At 35.3% G+C, this 14698-nt stretch overlaps 1 protein-coding gene and 1 long non-coding RNA gene across 2 annotated transcripts; one reads left to right on the top strand and one right to left on the bottom strand.

Annotated features, from left to right (window-relative positions):
* Window positions 1-2291: 2291 nt before the first annotated feature.
* Window positions 2292-8353, top strand: LOC107780450 (2-carboxy-1,4-naphthoquinone phytyltransferase, chloroplastic-like). Its single transcript, XM_016601001.2, has 13 exons — window positions 2292-2404; window positions 2495-2628; window positions 3477-3723; window positions 4318-4421; window positions 5155-5226; window positions 5497-5635; window positions 6580-6686; window positions 6768-6858; window positions 6963-7001; window positions 7086-7196; window positions 7462-7527; window positions 7703-7867; window positions 7988-8353. The coding sequence occupies exons 2-12, from the start codon at window positions 2543-2545 to the stop codon at window positions 7832-7834; spliced, it is 1194 nt and encodes a 397-aa protein (XP_016456487.1). The 5' UTR covers window positions 2292-2404; window positions 2495-2542; the 3' UTR covers window positions 7835-7867; window positions 7988-8353.
* Window positions 8354-8629: 276 nt separating this feature from the next.
* On the bottom strand, window positions 8630-11141 carry LOC107780451 (uncharacterized). The gene is made up of 3 exons (XR_001646822.2): window positions 10977-11141; window positions 10297-10404; window positions 8630-8905 (listed from the first exon to the last, which is right to left on the bottom strand). It is a non-coding gene; the product is annotated as an uncharacterized LOC107780451 (long non-coding RNA).
* Between the last annotated feature and the right edge of the window lie 3557 nt (window positions 11142-14698).

Genomic DNA, 14698 nt, shown 5'->3' with positions numbered 1-14698 from the left:
TTTACATCAATAGCCACTTTCAATGGTGCTGCTTAAACTATAATCAATTTAAAAATTAGTACAAATGTAATTACTTCTTGATTTGAGCGATAGAGATCCACTTTTTTTTACAACTATTCGCTACTTCTTCTTCTTCTCATGATGTTCTTCACGCGAACTAGCAAATGCTTCCAATAAGCCAATCCCTAGGAAACGAAGAAGGCACTTGATATTTATGGGTTAGCTCAAATTGAAATAAAACAAATAGGGTGATTTGCAGTCGTACCTTATATTTGTGCCACCTTTTAACGTGTATCCTATTTTTAAAAATTATTGATTTGGTAGCAAGCTGACAGAAAATCCATAATAATATGACAATTACACCCTGACAAAAGATATAAAACATGAATCATGCATTAATCGCGTGATTTGCAACCTCATTCGTGAGAAAAGATCTCCTCCTCTCCTCTCAGCAGCTTTATCAAAAAATTAGAAACTTATCCAGATTCATCTTCAGAATCACACTTGCATGAAGTTATTTCATGTTGAAGCTAAAACTTCATGTTAATGTAGCATGAAGTTGTTTCATGTTGAAGCTAAGACTTCATGCTAATATAGCATGAAGTTGTTCCATATTGAAATTAAAACTTCATGCTAATGTATGATGAAGTTATATATTGTACAGTCTACAGTTTTGTCATGAGTTTTATCCGAAACTTCAGTCTAAACATGCTGAAGTTATTTAGTTCATTTGCTAAAACTTCAGACTAATCGTGCTTAAGTTTTTTTAGTTCATTTGCTAAAACTTCAGACTAAACAAGTTTTATAGTTCATTTGCTAAAACTTCAGACTAAACATGCTTAAGTTTTTATCTTGCAATATGTAATTTTCTAACGAGTTTTTGCTAATGCATGCTAAAGTTATTTAATTCTTTTGTTAAAACTTTAGACAAAACATGCTGAAGTTATTTAGTTCATTGGCTAAAACTTCAGACTAAACATGCTTAAGTTATTTAGTTCATTTGTTAAAACTTCATACTAAACATGCTTAAATTTTTGTATTGTAGGATGTAATTTTCTAATGAGTTTTTGCTAATACATGCTGAAGTTATTTAGTTCATTTGCTAAAACTTCATACCAAAACGTGCTAAAGTTTTGTAACGCAGTCAACAGTTTTGTCTTGAGTTTTATCCGAAACTTCAATTTAAACAAGCTGAAGTTTTTTAGTTCATTTGTTAAAACTTCAGCCTAAGCATGCTTAAGTTTTTGTCCTGCAGTTTGTCAATAGTCTTTTATTAAAGAAGGGCAAAATCTTCTTTTTAAAATGCTTTTAACAAAAAAAATGGGTACGGATGCAAACGAAAAAATAAAACGGGTATAAGTTAAAAGGAGGCGACCAAATAAGGCACCCCATGCAATTTTTACAAACAAATACTATTAAATTTAAAAGGATGATTTGCCCCCAATAACAACTTTTAATGGTATTATTTAAAATATAATCACAATTTGAATAGTGACTATGTTTGAAATAGCATAATTTAAAAGTGGATTCGATCTAATAGCATGTTTGGTAAAGGCGAAATAAAGGATACAACCTGTATACAATGGTGTTTACAAATGATACAACATGTATTGACTGTATTCAAACGCACAACGAATACAACCAAGACGAATACATAAATACATAAATACATAAAAATAAAATGCTTTTGCTGAGAGTCGAACTCAAGACTTTCAATAACTAAGCAAATGTTCTAACCAACTAAGCTATGAGAGTTGGTTGCTCAATTATATCAGTTCAAAACAATTAATATCTTGTTTTGTGGATTACCTATAAAATTCAAATAAATGAAATGAATAGTAAATTTGTTGAAAGTATAGCTACAAATAGTAAATATAGTGTATATGTTTGATGTGTCGCGTAATTTTCCTTTTAAAAATCAGCTTATTTTGAGAAGTGTTTTTCTTAAAAGTATACTTTTTAAAAAAATATTTTTGGTGAGAAGTAGTTTGTGTTTGGTTACTTAATTTAAGAAGCATTTTTGAACATCAATTAGTATTTAACCAAATTTTTAAAAAGTGATTCTAATTGTATTTTTCTTAGAAATAGTTTTCAAAAAAAGTACTTATGAAAAAAAATTGCTTTTCTGCTTCTTAAAGACTGATTCTGTTTTTATCAAAAGTATTTTATTTTATTTTTAAAATTTGGTCAAATACCTTAATTTCAAGGGAAAAAAAAAATACTTTTAGCTTAAAAGAAGTTTGGCTAACGGACTATAAAATTTGGTTTCTTAATAAGATAAAGTAGTGTGGCGTTATTCCTAGTTGACATGTCATTTTCTTATTGACCCGTCATGAGCTGACATTGTGAAGGCTTATCTTTTGCATCCTCGTAATCTTATTTCTTCCTTCTTGCTTACTGACCGGTAAAAAACTAGCAGTACAACTGCTGTCTTTTTAGATTCCTGATACGATAAAACTTTTATTTATTTTTTCTCTGCATTCCGAATTTGCAGTGTTGATGTTCCCAAAATCCAAACTTGAAAGCCTTGGGGGGAGTTGTGATGGCATTAGCAGCAGCCACTTTCAACGCTCCAATTCTTGCTTCTGGTTTCAATCTAAACAGCTTTATTGGCCGTACTTCTTCGAGGCAAGTACATTAATTTCCCTTGTATTCCTTACTTTGGAGTTGTGATTGTTGCATATTAATCCCAACTTAGAGTTTTTGACTGACAAATGTGTGAATATGAGCTTAATTCAAAAAGAGAAAAAACCAGAGTTGGTGTTAAATGAGTTTCTAAAAGAGAATTAGGAAGGTAATTTTGTGTAATAAAATAGTAGTTATCCAGTATTACTTAATGTTTTAAGGAATAAGTATAAAATTGAGCTCCTTTGAAGCTGAATATGCGAATGCTAGAATATGATTAAAGAACAGTTCCGCAGCACAATGTTTAGGCAAACAAATTCAAGTTCAACTTTTTCCCACATTTCTGACCTTGACATTTGTTAGGTGTTTAACTGATTTTCTTACCATATTTGGTTTTCCTGTCTCTTGAAGGAAAGGGCAACATATTTACCATAATTAGGTTTCCTTCTTGTAGAAGCAAATTATAAATCTCCCATATTTAGCTAAGTCTCTTTTCTTGTAGGAAAAAGTTTGAACTTCTATAAATTAAGGATCCTTCCTTCTAATTCGGTAGCATCCATAATGTAGCCATAAAGGGTTTGAGAGTCATATTTAGGGGGACTTTACGAGACAAGTGTTAGTTTGTCACTTGTGTTTGACTCTTCGTGAGGTTGTTCTCTCGATATTTTGTATTCTCTTTTATTATATTGGATTGTTCATCTCCGCCGTGGGCGTAGGTCAATTGGCCGAACTACGTTAAATATTTGTGTCTCTTTTGTTGTCTTATTTATAGTCGTTGAAGGTTTGCTTTACTAGTTTTCACTTGACACCTGATTTTTTTGCGATTAACAACATTATGTGTGGCTTGACAGGAATTTTATTTTTAAGACTTGTTCCCTAGCATCACACGTCACACAAAGATCAATTGGAAGATCTGGCAATGAGATTAACTTTAGGCAGAAGGAAGTCAAGCATCGGCATTCAAGCCAGAGAGGTTTCTTCACATGTAGATATGATGCTACTACCTCTAAGGAAAATGAAGAAAATATTTCACAAGCTACTTTGATATGGAGGGCAATCAAATTACCAATATACTCCGTAGCACTAGTTCCTCTAACTGTAAGTTTTTAAGTTATTAAACTATGTTAGTATTTTAGAGGCTCCTTTTGAGTTTTAATATTTTCAAATAGATATGTTATTTGAATTTGGGGTTTAGACGTACGGGGCCGAACTTGTTTCACATGTTTATTAAGATTTAAAATACATGCAATCATTAAGAGTGCCAGTTGTATGAAACCAAACTATACAATGCTGCCTGTGTATACTTCTTAAAGATGTTGTCTTGAATTGCTTAGCAAGAGAAGTGCAGTAGATCGTTCGATGATATTTGTTGAAAAGTTCCATTAGCAGATTGGATACGAGGCAGAATCGCCATGGTGAATAAACTAGATAAGCTGTTAGAACCTATGACTTCAACTTCACAAGAACTGCACAGAGAAATTACTGTAAACAGCATGACAAAATAACAAATTTAACAGCCTGAATTTTGTCATTCGGGAACAGGTAAACCTTAATTCACGAGAGTGATGATGGATACTAGATAGGGGGGAAATTTATGTGTTCCATTGATAGAGAACGACCATGTTGCTCAATGTTGGCCTGGTGGTTGAATGTCCTTTTAAATCTTACTGTTATTTTGCTGTTCATTAATAGGTGGGGAGTGCAGCTGCTTATTTGCAGACAGGCATCTTTTCTGCTAACCGTTATTTTATGCTGTTGGTGTCGTCAGTTCTTATCATCACTTGGCTTAATTTAAGGTGTGGATTTTACTGTCATTGAGAATTCTATTTACTACTTGATCTTGGTGGCAAGGTTGAACTACTTTGATGTGCATACAATCTAGTCAAAGTCATCTAGCTCATGAAGCACTTGATTAAATGACGATTAGATATAATCAAATCCTCTTCAACCAGCATGTTAGCAAGTGAGCTCATAGAGTCCTTTTAGGTTCATGTTGTTGCAACACTTAATAAAGAATGGGCAGGGGTAAGCTGTTTAGCTTAGAGGGGTTAGTTCTTGAAATAATCTTTCTTTTTTCCTCTACTCCTCTACCTTTTTTCTATTTACTTTTTATTATTTTTCTGTTCTCTCAGCCCTTATGTGTAATTCCAAAGTGCATTGGCAAGAATTGTACAACTTGAGATTGTTTCGAAATATGTGATAGTGATGTAAGAAGTATTGGGATCTTTTCGTTTGATTTATACTTTTGTAAAGGGAGAACTCAGTGTTGTATGGATAGATGGGCTAACTTAATAGATGACAGTGGTTGAGCGACAATCCCAATTTATACATACTCTTGACACTATCCTCGTGCAGACGTGCACTATGATAGAAATACATTTTACTTAACTTAGGAGAAAAAGAATTGTATCTTGTAGTACTCCGTGTGGTTTTTTATGGTTGTGTTTCACTTAAGGACTATTATGCCATTATTAAATATCTCCTCCATGGCTCTTTCACTCTTTATCAATATCTCTGAAATATGGGCAGCAACGACGTTTATGATTTTGACACAGGAGCTGATAAGGACAAGAAAGAGTCAGTTGTGAACATTGTTGGCAGGTAAAAGCTTATACCGCTAAGTTGCACCATTACTTTTTTTTCCTTTCTCTTTTTATCTTATGTTAATTGAGAGTGATATATTTTAATTTGCTGAGTGAGTTCGTGAATGTGTAGATTGAGCTCTTATTTCAGTTCGTGAACATGAATTGTTCCTGTGATTTTCCCTTATAAAGTTGCATTTAGACAGTGCTCATGCTGTAACCTTATATTTATTTGTTCATGGAATTACAGATTAAAGTTGACTCACTTTGCTTTATAATTTTGTGTAAGCCGCACGGGAACGTTCATTGCTGCTTACTTGTTACTTGCCCTTGGTTTCTTTGGGCTTACTTATACATCTGTGGAGGCTGCAAATATGCGTGCAATATTACTATTAGCTTCTGCAATCATTTGCGGTTACATATACCAGGTAGTAATTCGAATAATTCAAGCGTACTAGCATCTTCTATTTTTCTTATCTTCCATATTTCTATGTGCTATTTGGTTAGTATAGCAATTTGCCAAATTCAACATCTTACTTGAAGTGATAAAGATTTCCTTTATAAAGAAGAATTGGACTTCTTGACTAACAGTTCTTTCTCATAAGCCCAATAATTGCCATAACACTTGGAAAAACTTTCTGCTCACAATATCTAATCCAAGTGCTCTGAATCAATCAAGTAAGCCTCAATTCCAGTTCCCAATGGTTATAACCGATAAAGGAGTAGTAGTCAAATTAAGTTGCATCCAACTATAATGAGACATGGAAGAAGAGAGTGGGTGATAGGCTACTCTGTACATGATAGTTGGTAACTGTCTTGGTTCACTCAGTCGGTTAGTGGATAATTATCTATTGAAGTCGACTATATACTGATTGTTATTAGCGTTGACTGATGTGACCAAACCATTTTAGTTTCTTCAGGCAACTTCTCGGACTTCCATTTCTCTCTTTCTCACTCCTACTTTACTCTGCTTCTCAGCTGCATCTATTCAGAGGTCCATTGATGGAGCTTGCTCAATTTCAACTAGTTCTCATTAAAAAAAGAAAAAAGAATTCTAGTAGTTTCTATTCTAGCTGTCTTGTCCTCCATTTTATTCTCCAAGATAAACTACAAAGAGCTATTTTAATGATTTCGACATAGAATTGAAGAACTTTTATGCTCTCTCTCTCCCTCCCTCCCTCCCTCCCTCCCTCTCTCCCTCCCTCTCCCCCTCCCCCTCTCCCTTATTTCTCTCTCTCTCTCTCTCTCCCTCTCTCTCCCTCTCTCTCTCTCTCCCTCTCTCTCCCTCTCTCTCTCTCTCTCTCTCTGTTGTACCGTGTGTATTGTTATGTTTATAACTGAACTCCATTGCTTCTAATTAAATGTCTTGTAGTGCCCGCCATTTCGGTTAAGTTACCAAGGACTGGGGGAACCCTTGTGCTTTGCTGCATTTGGTCCTTTCGCTACTACTGCCTTTTACTTGCTTCAAAGCAGCACCAGGTTTGTGCTATTATTATTAACCATAAAATAATGAAAAAAGGTGTTTATGCCAACCTGAATCTGGTCTAATATGCTTTTCAGTGAGCTCCCAATCACTTGTACAATTCTTTCTGCATCAGCACTTGTTGGTTTAACTACATCACTTATCCTATTCAGTAGTCATTTCCACCAGGTATTAAAGTCTCCATACCTTCCGTGCCTCCACTCTTTTAGGAGAGAATTTGTTAACCAAAAGTGTTTACCAGTTGCAACTCATTCATCTGATGCAAACTTCAGGTAGAAGGGGATAAGGCCGTGGGAAAATTTTCTCCGCTGGTAAGTACACCTAGGTCAGACAATACAAGTTCAATTAGAAATGGAAGAACTAGTGGTCGATTGTATTCATGCCTTTGAGTTCAGGTTAGGCTTGGTACTCAAGCTGGTTCCAGAGTCGTAAAAGTGGGTGTGGCAGCACTCTATTCAGGGACGCTTCTTCTTGGTTTGACTCAAGCACTTCCATTTACATGCATTGTAAGTATTTATCTGGTTTCTTAATGTCGTTATGATAATTACTATGTTCTGACTATGTGCAGCTTACTTGTTTTGGGAGCTTTGCTCATTTGGTTTTAACCAGAAACAATTTCCTGAACCCTTTAGTCACACTAAAGAAGTCTTTACTAAGTTATGAAGAGACCTGTTATTGACTTTGTGTTGGCAACTTTAATGTTATTTTTTAACTTGAAATTTTGAATACTTAGATAGTTTCACTATGTAATCCAGTATCATTTTCTTCCAGATTCTTTGTGCTTTAACAATTCCAGTGGGAAAACTGGTCGTTAGCTATGTGGAGAACAACTATGAGGTGAGTGAAGATTTTGTTTTGTTCTTCCACAAAAATCTCGTCTTGGTCATTGTTGGGTTACTGTCGGAAAAATTCTATGTGCAAATGTATATCCTCTTCTGACTTTATATACTTTGCTGTCTTTTTGGGCAAGAAATGTTCATTTGCCTCATGATGTTAAACTTCAATTTTATAGGACAAAGGAAAGATCTTTATGGCAAAGTATTACTGTGTGAGACTTCATGCTCTATTTGGAGTGGTTTTGGCTGCTGGTTTGGTAGCAGCTAAAATGGTTGCTAGATATCATGTTCCAAAACCATTATTCTGATTCACCATTGCTTCCAGAATCAGAATTCATCAGGTGAAGCTTTTCGCAGTTATCTTCAAGAGCTTACACTTGTTTATTTAGCATAGGGAAGTATGAGTCTAGGATTTACGCGATAATTACTTTTCCTGATTTAGTGGCTGCATCTGATCTCAGGAACTACCTGGCGCGAACGCTCATTGTGGCTGAGAGTCCTACAGGCATCATGGAGCAAATTTCTACAAACTTAGGCTCTTTCGAATGTAAATTACAAGCAGAACTTTCTACACAGGGAAATTAGAAAGGCTGCAAAGTTCATGGCAATAGCCTCAGTGGTACTCATCGAATAGCCTGCACAGTCTTCTCGGTTCAATTGTCATGGGGACATTCAAATTGCCCTTAGTTCAATAAATTTCCATTTTTTACGGTATTAGACTTAAGCACTGTGCTTGTTGCAATCTATTATTCCTCCAGATTTTGCTGCATTTCCACTTGTAAACTTGATAGATTTTGTCGGAAAAAGGATATAGAAAAGTTCTGATACTAGAGAAACTAATTAGTGAGGAATCATATAGCTAGCTCAACGTGCTCGGAAGAAAGGCACAGTGTTTATTTGTAAAATCAAAGCCTAAAGGCATCATTGGACTTTTTGACTCCAAACGCGCCTGCAGTATCCATCCATAAGAAAACTTCAATAGATATGCCAAATCAGCAAAAGAAGTATATAATATGCACGCATACTGCGCCATTAGCCAATTATTGTCTTGCTTCAATCTCCAAACAAGAAAAGAAAATGAGTTACCAAACAAAAAAGAACATGACCATAACAATTTTTTAACAGTACACCTTAACAATCTGGTGCAGCATTCTACATTTAGAAAGGTGTGTTTTTCAGCTTGGTGTTTACTTCATTCTGCGCCAGTAGCCAAATTTTATCTTGCTTCAATCTCCAAGAAAGGTCTGTTTATCAGATTGGTGCTTGAAACTCGGGTGCGGTGCTGACAGCCGGGAAAATGAGAAAGCGCAGAATTACATATGTTAGCTGTCAGCTGGTGCTTCATGTGCAAATGCTCAGTTGTGAATGTGAGCTACCTCCTGTTACATTGCAAAGTGGAAACACAGCTGTGGTAAGAGTACTGAATTGGTTCGGAGTACAGTGAACGATGCCAGGCATAATAAGAGAGTTAAGATAGCTAAGCATAGGGGAGAAGGAAGAAGAGATGTAACTTTTTAGTGCATCCACGAGGTTCCAGTTTGTATGGATCAAGTGTGGTTCTCTACTTTTTGGTATACTTGTTGTATAACAAGTTCATTAATAAAATTATAGACAATTTTATTTCGAATCAGAGACATGTTAGTTGCCAATACTCTAACTATACATTGTCACACATTACCATGCATTGTCATCAAGGAGTGTGCACACAGAGTTTTGTGAAGAGGCTGCTGCAACAACTTCCATACCATTCCAGGGCAGAATGACAGAATGAGTATGCTGAAGGAAAATAAGGACAAATGCGCCAAAGTCCACATTTAAGAGTCATCAGACACTTAAGGTTAGCAGATATGACAAATCAAAAAAATAATGATGAATCACTGCTCATATCCAGGAGGATGAGTTTCTTTTGATATTAGAATTAACCAAACTGGATTTCCGCCAATCACCCTGAACTACTTCATCTTTGAAGGATAGAAAAAATTAGATGTTACTAATATGGGGTAAAAAGCTAGTTTAATTTCTTTATAACAGGAAAGACAGAAAATTTGGCAAATAAGAAACCAGAAACCCAGTTGTCACTAAGTAGTATAAAGCATGTGGTTTTTGCTATCTATGGCTTGTGTTTAAAAATGCCAACCATCATTAAACTTAGAGATCTTTAAAATGTTAACTATCATAAGAAAATTTTAGAACTATACATTTGATTAACTTAGAGATCTTATCTAAGATTCTCAGTACAGGAAGCAAGGGTCCACTCGTTTCAAATCACCATTCACGAGCAAATACATTCAAAACTCGTTCTCAATCCAAACCATTCAGGAGAAACACAGATTAAGAGGGAAACGAGTGAAAATTCCCAATATTTGGGTTAACAAAACCGTTAAATTAGTCAGTGCATGCCTTTTCTGTTCTTGTTCAGATGAAGCTTTCAACAGAGGTTTAGGAGCCAGACTAGAAAGAGAAAAGAATGAAGACTTCAACATAGATGCACAAGAATGGAAAAGAAGAACAAGCAGCCTCATATGTGTTAAAGCTTAGATTTATATTTCTTTCCAAATTTGTTTCAACATAAAGAAAGAATAACAGAGAAATTGGAAAAACACGAGGCTCATAGTTAAGAAAAGAGACAGAATGAAAGGAAACTTACAGGCAAACACCAAGAATATAAAGTTAAAGATAAACAATAATCACAAAAATCAGAGAAAAGAAAAATCAGAAAAAGGACAAAACAAATTAAAGGAAGAAGGGCTTGAAGGAGACGTTACATTACCTGAATCCATAGGTGCCAGCAAATTCACGGACAAGATTTCCAGCATACTGCAACTCTTGGAAGGGACCTTACTACAAGGTGATGTGAGCCATCAAGGGCCCGCACAAGCTATGTGTAAAAGTTCATAATTAGAGACCGCTAAATAGGTATAACGAAGGAATTAATTCTTGCTTTTGAGACGATGTGGGACAAAGTAGCATGCAGATACGGTCATATCTTCCATCTTTACAACTGCACGTACATTGCTGAATTATTAAGCTACCATTTATTTCTACATCTAAAACTACATCTTTCCAATACTACTTTTGACACCAAAATCACGATATAAAGCATGTGATCTCTAGAAAGGTGATTCTCTCTATTCTTGTTTAAGAGTGACAGATGATAGCAGCCTCCTAGATTGATTGTGGCTGAATTAATATACTTTTAACTATCATACGAGTGCCTAATTAATGTGACTCTACAAGCTAAGTCGACGGTCATTAAGGATTTCAAATGTAATGAATGGAAACTACCAGCTACCAGTATCGTAAATTTGGCTTAACATCAGGAGTACAAATTCACAAGAAAATAGATCAATAGATTACCTATTTACACCCTATAGCAAATAATACCACCTATGAAGGGTAAAAAAATCACAAACAATAGGCTCAGACAAGAGAACAAGCAAAGAGTGCAACCTGGTTGACACTGCGATATGCCGATATCTCCTCAAAGCGTAAGCCGTCATTGCACTTGGTTTGTGAGAAAGATAGATAAGACCATAACAAAGTCCGACCACCACATTTTTGGCATACATAGCAATTCTCATGAAAAGAATAGTTCCTAATATAAATATGATATTACTTGGTTTAAAAGAGTTGGAGAGACATCCGTCCAAGAAACATGTCACCTTTACTGCCACTTGTTGCATGTCTTCAAGGTCTTCGTATAGGAAATAGGCATACACAATTCATACCTTGAGAGGTCATTTGGTTCACAGACTAATTTATGCAGGGATCATGATAAAGGATTTTCATGCGGTGAATGACAATGTCGAGATTGTTATGAGGTGAATAATTGTTATGAAGGGATAAGCATTGTTTATGCTTCTAGATACTCTTATCCAAATATCACTAATACATTATTATTTTTCCATATCCTATCCCGCACAAGATAATACATCAATTCACGCATAAATTATGTTGGTATTAGCTATACATATTTTAGTACCACAACAGAAGATGTACTTGCAATGCATATTTTTACACTGGGGACCAAATGTTGTACTAGTTATGCGGAAACTAAATTAGCAATAGTAAATTAGTTATCCAGAATTTTATGTGAGATTATACTTCCTGATCTGGCCAACAATTTTCTAGACAGGACTGGATCAGATACCCTATTTTTAATTCTATTTACCTCCCATTTTGCGTAGTGCCCAACCAGGAAACTGAAAGTCCATATTCGCCTACGTAATCTCCTTGTACATTGACGCTAGTCTATCTCCTTTATAAAAAAACACACTAGTCTATTTAATGATTCTTATTTGTTCACCAAAGGAATAGCCAGATAAAAGGCCAAATGAGCATCTAATCAGATCTTAGAGTATATCAAGAAACATCAATTATCTCTTTATTTGAATAAATGCCATGAAAAAGAAATACTAATTGTTATCAAATGAAATACGTAGGAAGATAAGAAATGTCATGAAACAAGAAATAAAAAAGTATCAGTCAGAAGATAACAGTGGAATCTTATCTGCTGCAATAATCTGCATTAATTTTCTCCTTGTATCATCTGTTGTAGAGGGCTCCGCTCGCCTTTACCATTATAAGGATACAGACACGCACACAAACACACATTTAGAAAGTGAAGAGGCCTTTACATACCAAACTTAAAAACCAATATGATCGTTTACACCGACCAATGGCATAACATGCTTCAAACCTTGCAAACCACTACCACCACTCAGGAGAAATAACACATGGAATGTTTGAGGACTCGTACAGAATAAACGGAAAACACTATTTAGAACCACCTCATCTTCCCCTGAATTACATGCCAGCTAATGCAAGAAGTAATTTCATCTTAAGCCTCCCCCCCCCCCCCCAAAAAAAAAAAAATGACTCATCTTGCATTAAAGCAAAAGTTGTGGTCTTGGCAAGAGATTATAATCTAATTATAGTTGTTCAAACTTCAAATTGACATTGGTGATCACCTCTAAAACTTAAACAAATTTAGTTTTCTAGTCAATTGCTTACATCTATATTTGCTTTTTCATGTCCATTTTATCTTCTTTGAAATTACAAACTGTATTGTGTCCCTTTGCCTTTTCAGCTTTACACCCTGTGCACCAAATATAAGCACTATTAAGTAACCAAACAACTACATAGACAAAAATGTGAAAGTTTAATAATACAAAACTGAGATGAAACAAAAGAAAGAAAATGATTGTTTACTGAAGAGAAGGGCCATGTAAGTTTGCTATTGCAGAATGTTTTGTGCCTGTCTCTATACAATGTAGAAAATTGCAATAAAGGATTTCCAAAATTATATAATGGGATCTTTTCCACATTCTTGATTCCTACAAAAAAAAAATTTATTTACCCCTAAAATTGCAATACCTAGATAGAAATCGAAGCTGAAATTGAAAGAGCAATACATTTGGGTCTAAGGAATGTAACCAACCCGAATGGGATATAAATGGCGAGGATTACAACATCCTAGGGTTTCGACAGAGCTGATTTGGGAATTGGTTTGCATCCGGGTCATGGACCCTTTTGGTAGAAATCACACCACGTATTGCTGAATTGTGAAGTTAAGTTTTTCAAATCTAAAATTGCAATACTTAGATAGAACTTAAGTTTTTCAAATCAAATTTTCAGGACAAAAACATTCTAAATTGTCGTGAAGTTAAGATTTTTAATTAAAAATTTTTGGACAAAATAAGTAATGATTAATCTCTAAATAGCATCCCTAAGAATGATATGTGTGCAGTTGTTGCTCACTCTTTTGTGTTACTCAATTTGTTGGGTCACCATAAAGACCAAGGAGAGCAACTTTCTGTTGAGATAAAAGATGTAACCTGAATGCAATGGTAGTTTAGTCTATTTGTGTGTTAACGGATTAGTGAGTTAGTTAGTTAGCTAATGAAGTGAGTGATTGGTTAGTGAGGTGGTTATGTTAGTTAGTAAGTCATGTATATATAGATAGGTTGTACAAATAATGATACACAGAGAATTGATTTTCACAGTTCCATTAATTTTGAGGCTTCTCTCAAAGATAACTGCTCCTCTTCTCTCCTCTCCTCTCCTCTCCTCTCCTCTCCTCTCCCTCGTTAGGTAGGGTTTCTGCTTCATCTCAATCCTCCATTTCAGCATAGTACCAGAGCTCGAGCTATGAATTGAGGCTCGCAAATCGATCATTTGTCTTCTCGTTTGCTCTATCTTCTTTTCTGTATTCTCGAGTCAATTGAGATCTCGATTTTTCTGATTCGAAACTCCAAAGTACTCAACAATGGCGATTGATTATTTGGAACATGAAAATGCAATTGTCACAGTTGAAAATGCATCGTATGCATCCTCCGATGATGAATTTGAGGAAGGTGTTACAGTCGCAGTCACACATCCTCTATATCTAGCTCCTAGCGATACAAGTGAAATTTTATTGGTTTCATTTCAGCTTATTGGCATTGATAGCGACTTCTTATGGTGTCGATCTATGTGTATTGCTTTACTTAGCCGCAATAAATTTGGAATTGTCGATGGCAAGTGGCTAAAAGAGCGTTTTCGTGAGAAGTATTGGTATTAATGGGAAAGATGCAATGCAATTGTGTTGTCATGTTTGATGAATTCAGTTGCACCAACTTTAATCAGTGGTATTGTATGCCACCCGTGCACAGAAAGTGTGAATGGATCTACATGAGCGCTTTGATAAAGTAAATGATATTCGTTGCTACAATTTGCACGAGAAAATTGCTACCTTAAGTCAAGGTACTTGTTTTATCTATGTCTATTATTCAAGGCTCAAGGACCTTTGGGATGAGTTTGAGTCTGTAGTACCCAACCCTGCTGTCAAAGGAATTTGTAGTACATCTACGAAAGCAAAAGGTATATCAGTTTCTAACGGCTTGAATGACTCTTGTTCTCAAGCTCGTAGTCAAATTCTTATGATGAAGCCATTTCCTTCAGTGAACCAAGCATATGCTATGCTCGTGAGTGATGAAAGTCAAAGAGATATAGCTGCTTCTGCCGGAGTTTTAGGACCTTCTCCCATTGTAAATGCACATTATTATGACTCAACTGCACTATATAGTGCTAAGCCTAGTTTCAATCCAAAGTTCAAGAAGAATTATAACATCCAGTGTGAGTTTTGCAAAATGGCCACAATAAAGAAAATTGCTTCAAAATAATAGTTTATC

This window comes from Nicotiana tabacum, chromosome 7, assembly GCF_000715075.1.
Source record: "Nicotiana tabacum cultivar K326 chromosome 7, ASM71507v2, whole genome shotgun sequence".
Lineage (NCBI taxonomy): Eukaryota > Viridiplantae > Streptophyta > Magnoliopsida > Solanales > Solanaceae > Nicotiana > Nicotiana tabacum.
The sequence above is the reverse complement of the archived record's forward strand: the minus strand, read 5'-3'. Positions and strand labels throughout refer to the sequence as shown.

Excerpts from the sequence above, each read along its gene's own strand:
- LOC107780450 (XM_016601001.2), top strand. The coding sequence starts at position 2,543 with ATGGCATTAGCAGCAGCCACTTTCAACGCTCCAATTCTTGCTTCTGGT. Across the intron at positions 5,227-5,496 it reads GTTGTGAACATTGTTGGCAG|CCGCACGGGAACGTTCATTG; the intron begins GTAAAAGCTTAT and ends ATTTTGTGTAAG. Across the intron at positions 7,197-7,461 it reads CACTTCCATTTACATGCATT|ATTCTTTGTGCTTTAACAAT; the intron begins GTAAGTATTTAT and ends ATTTTCTTCCAG.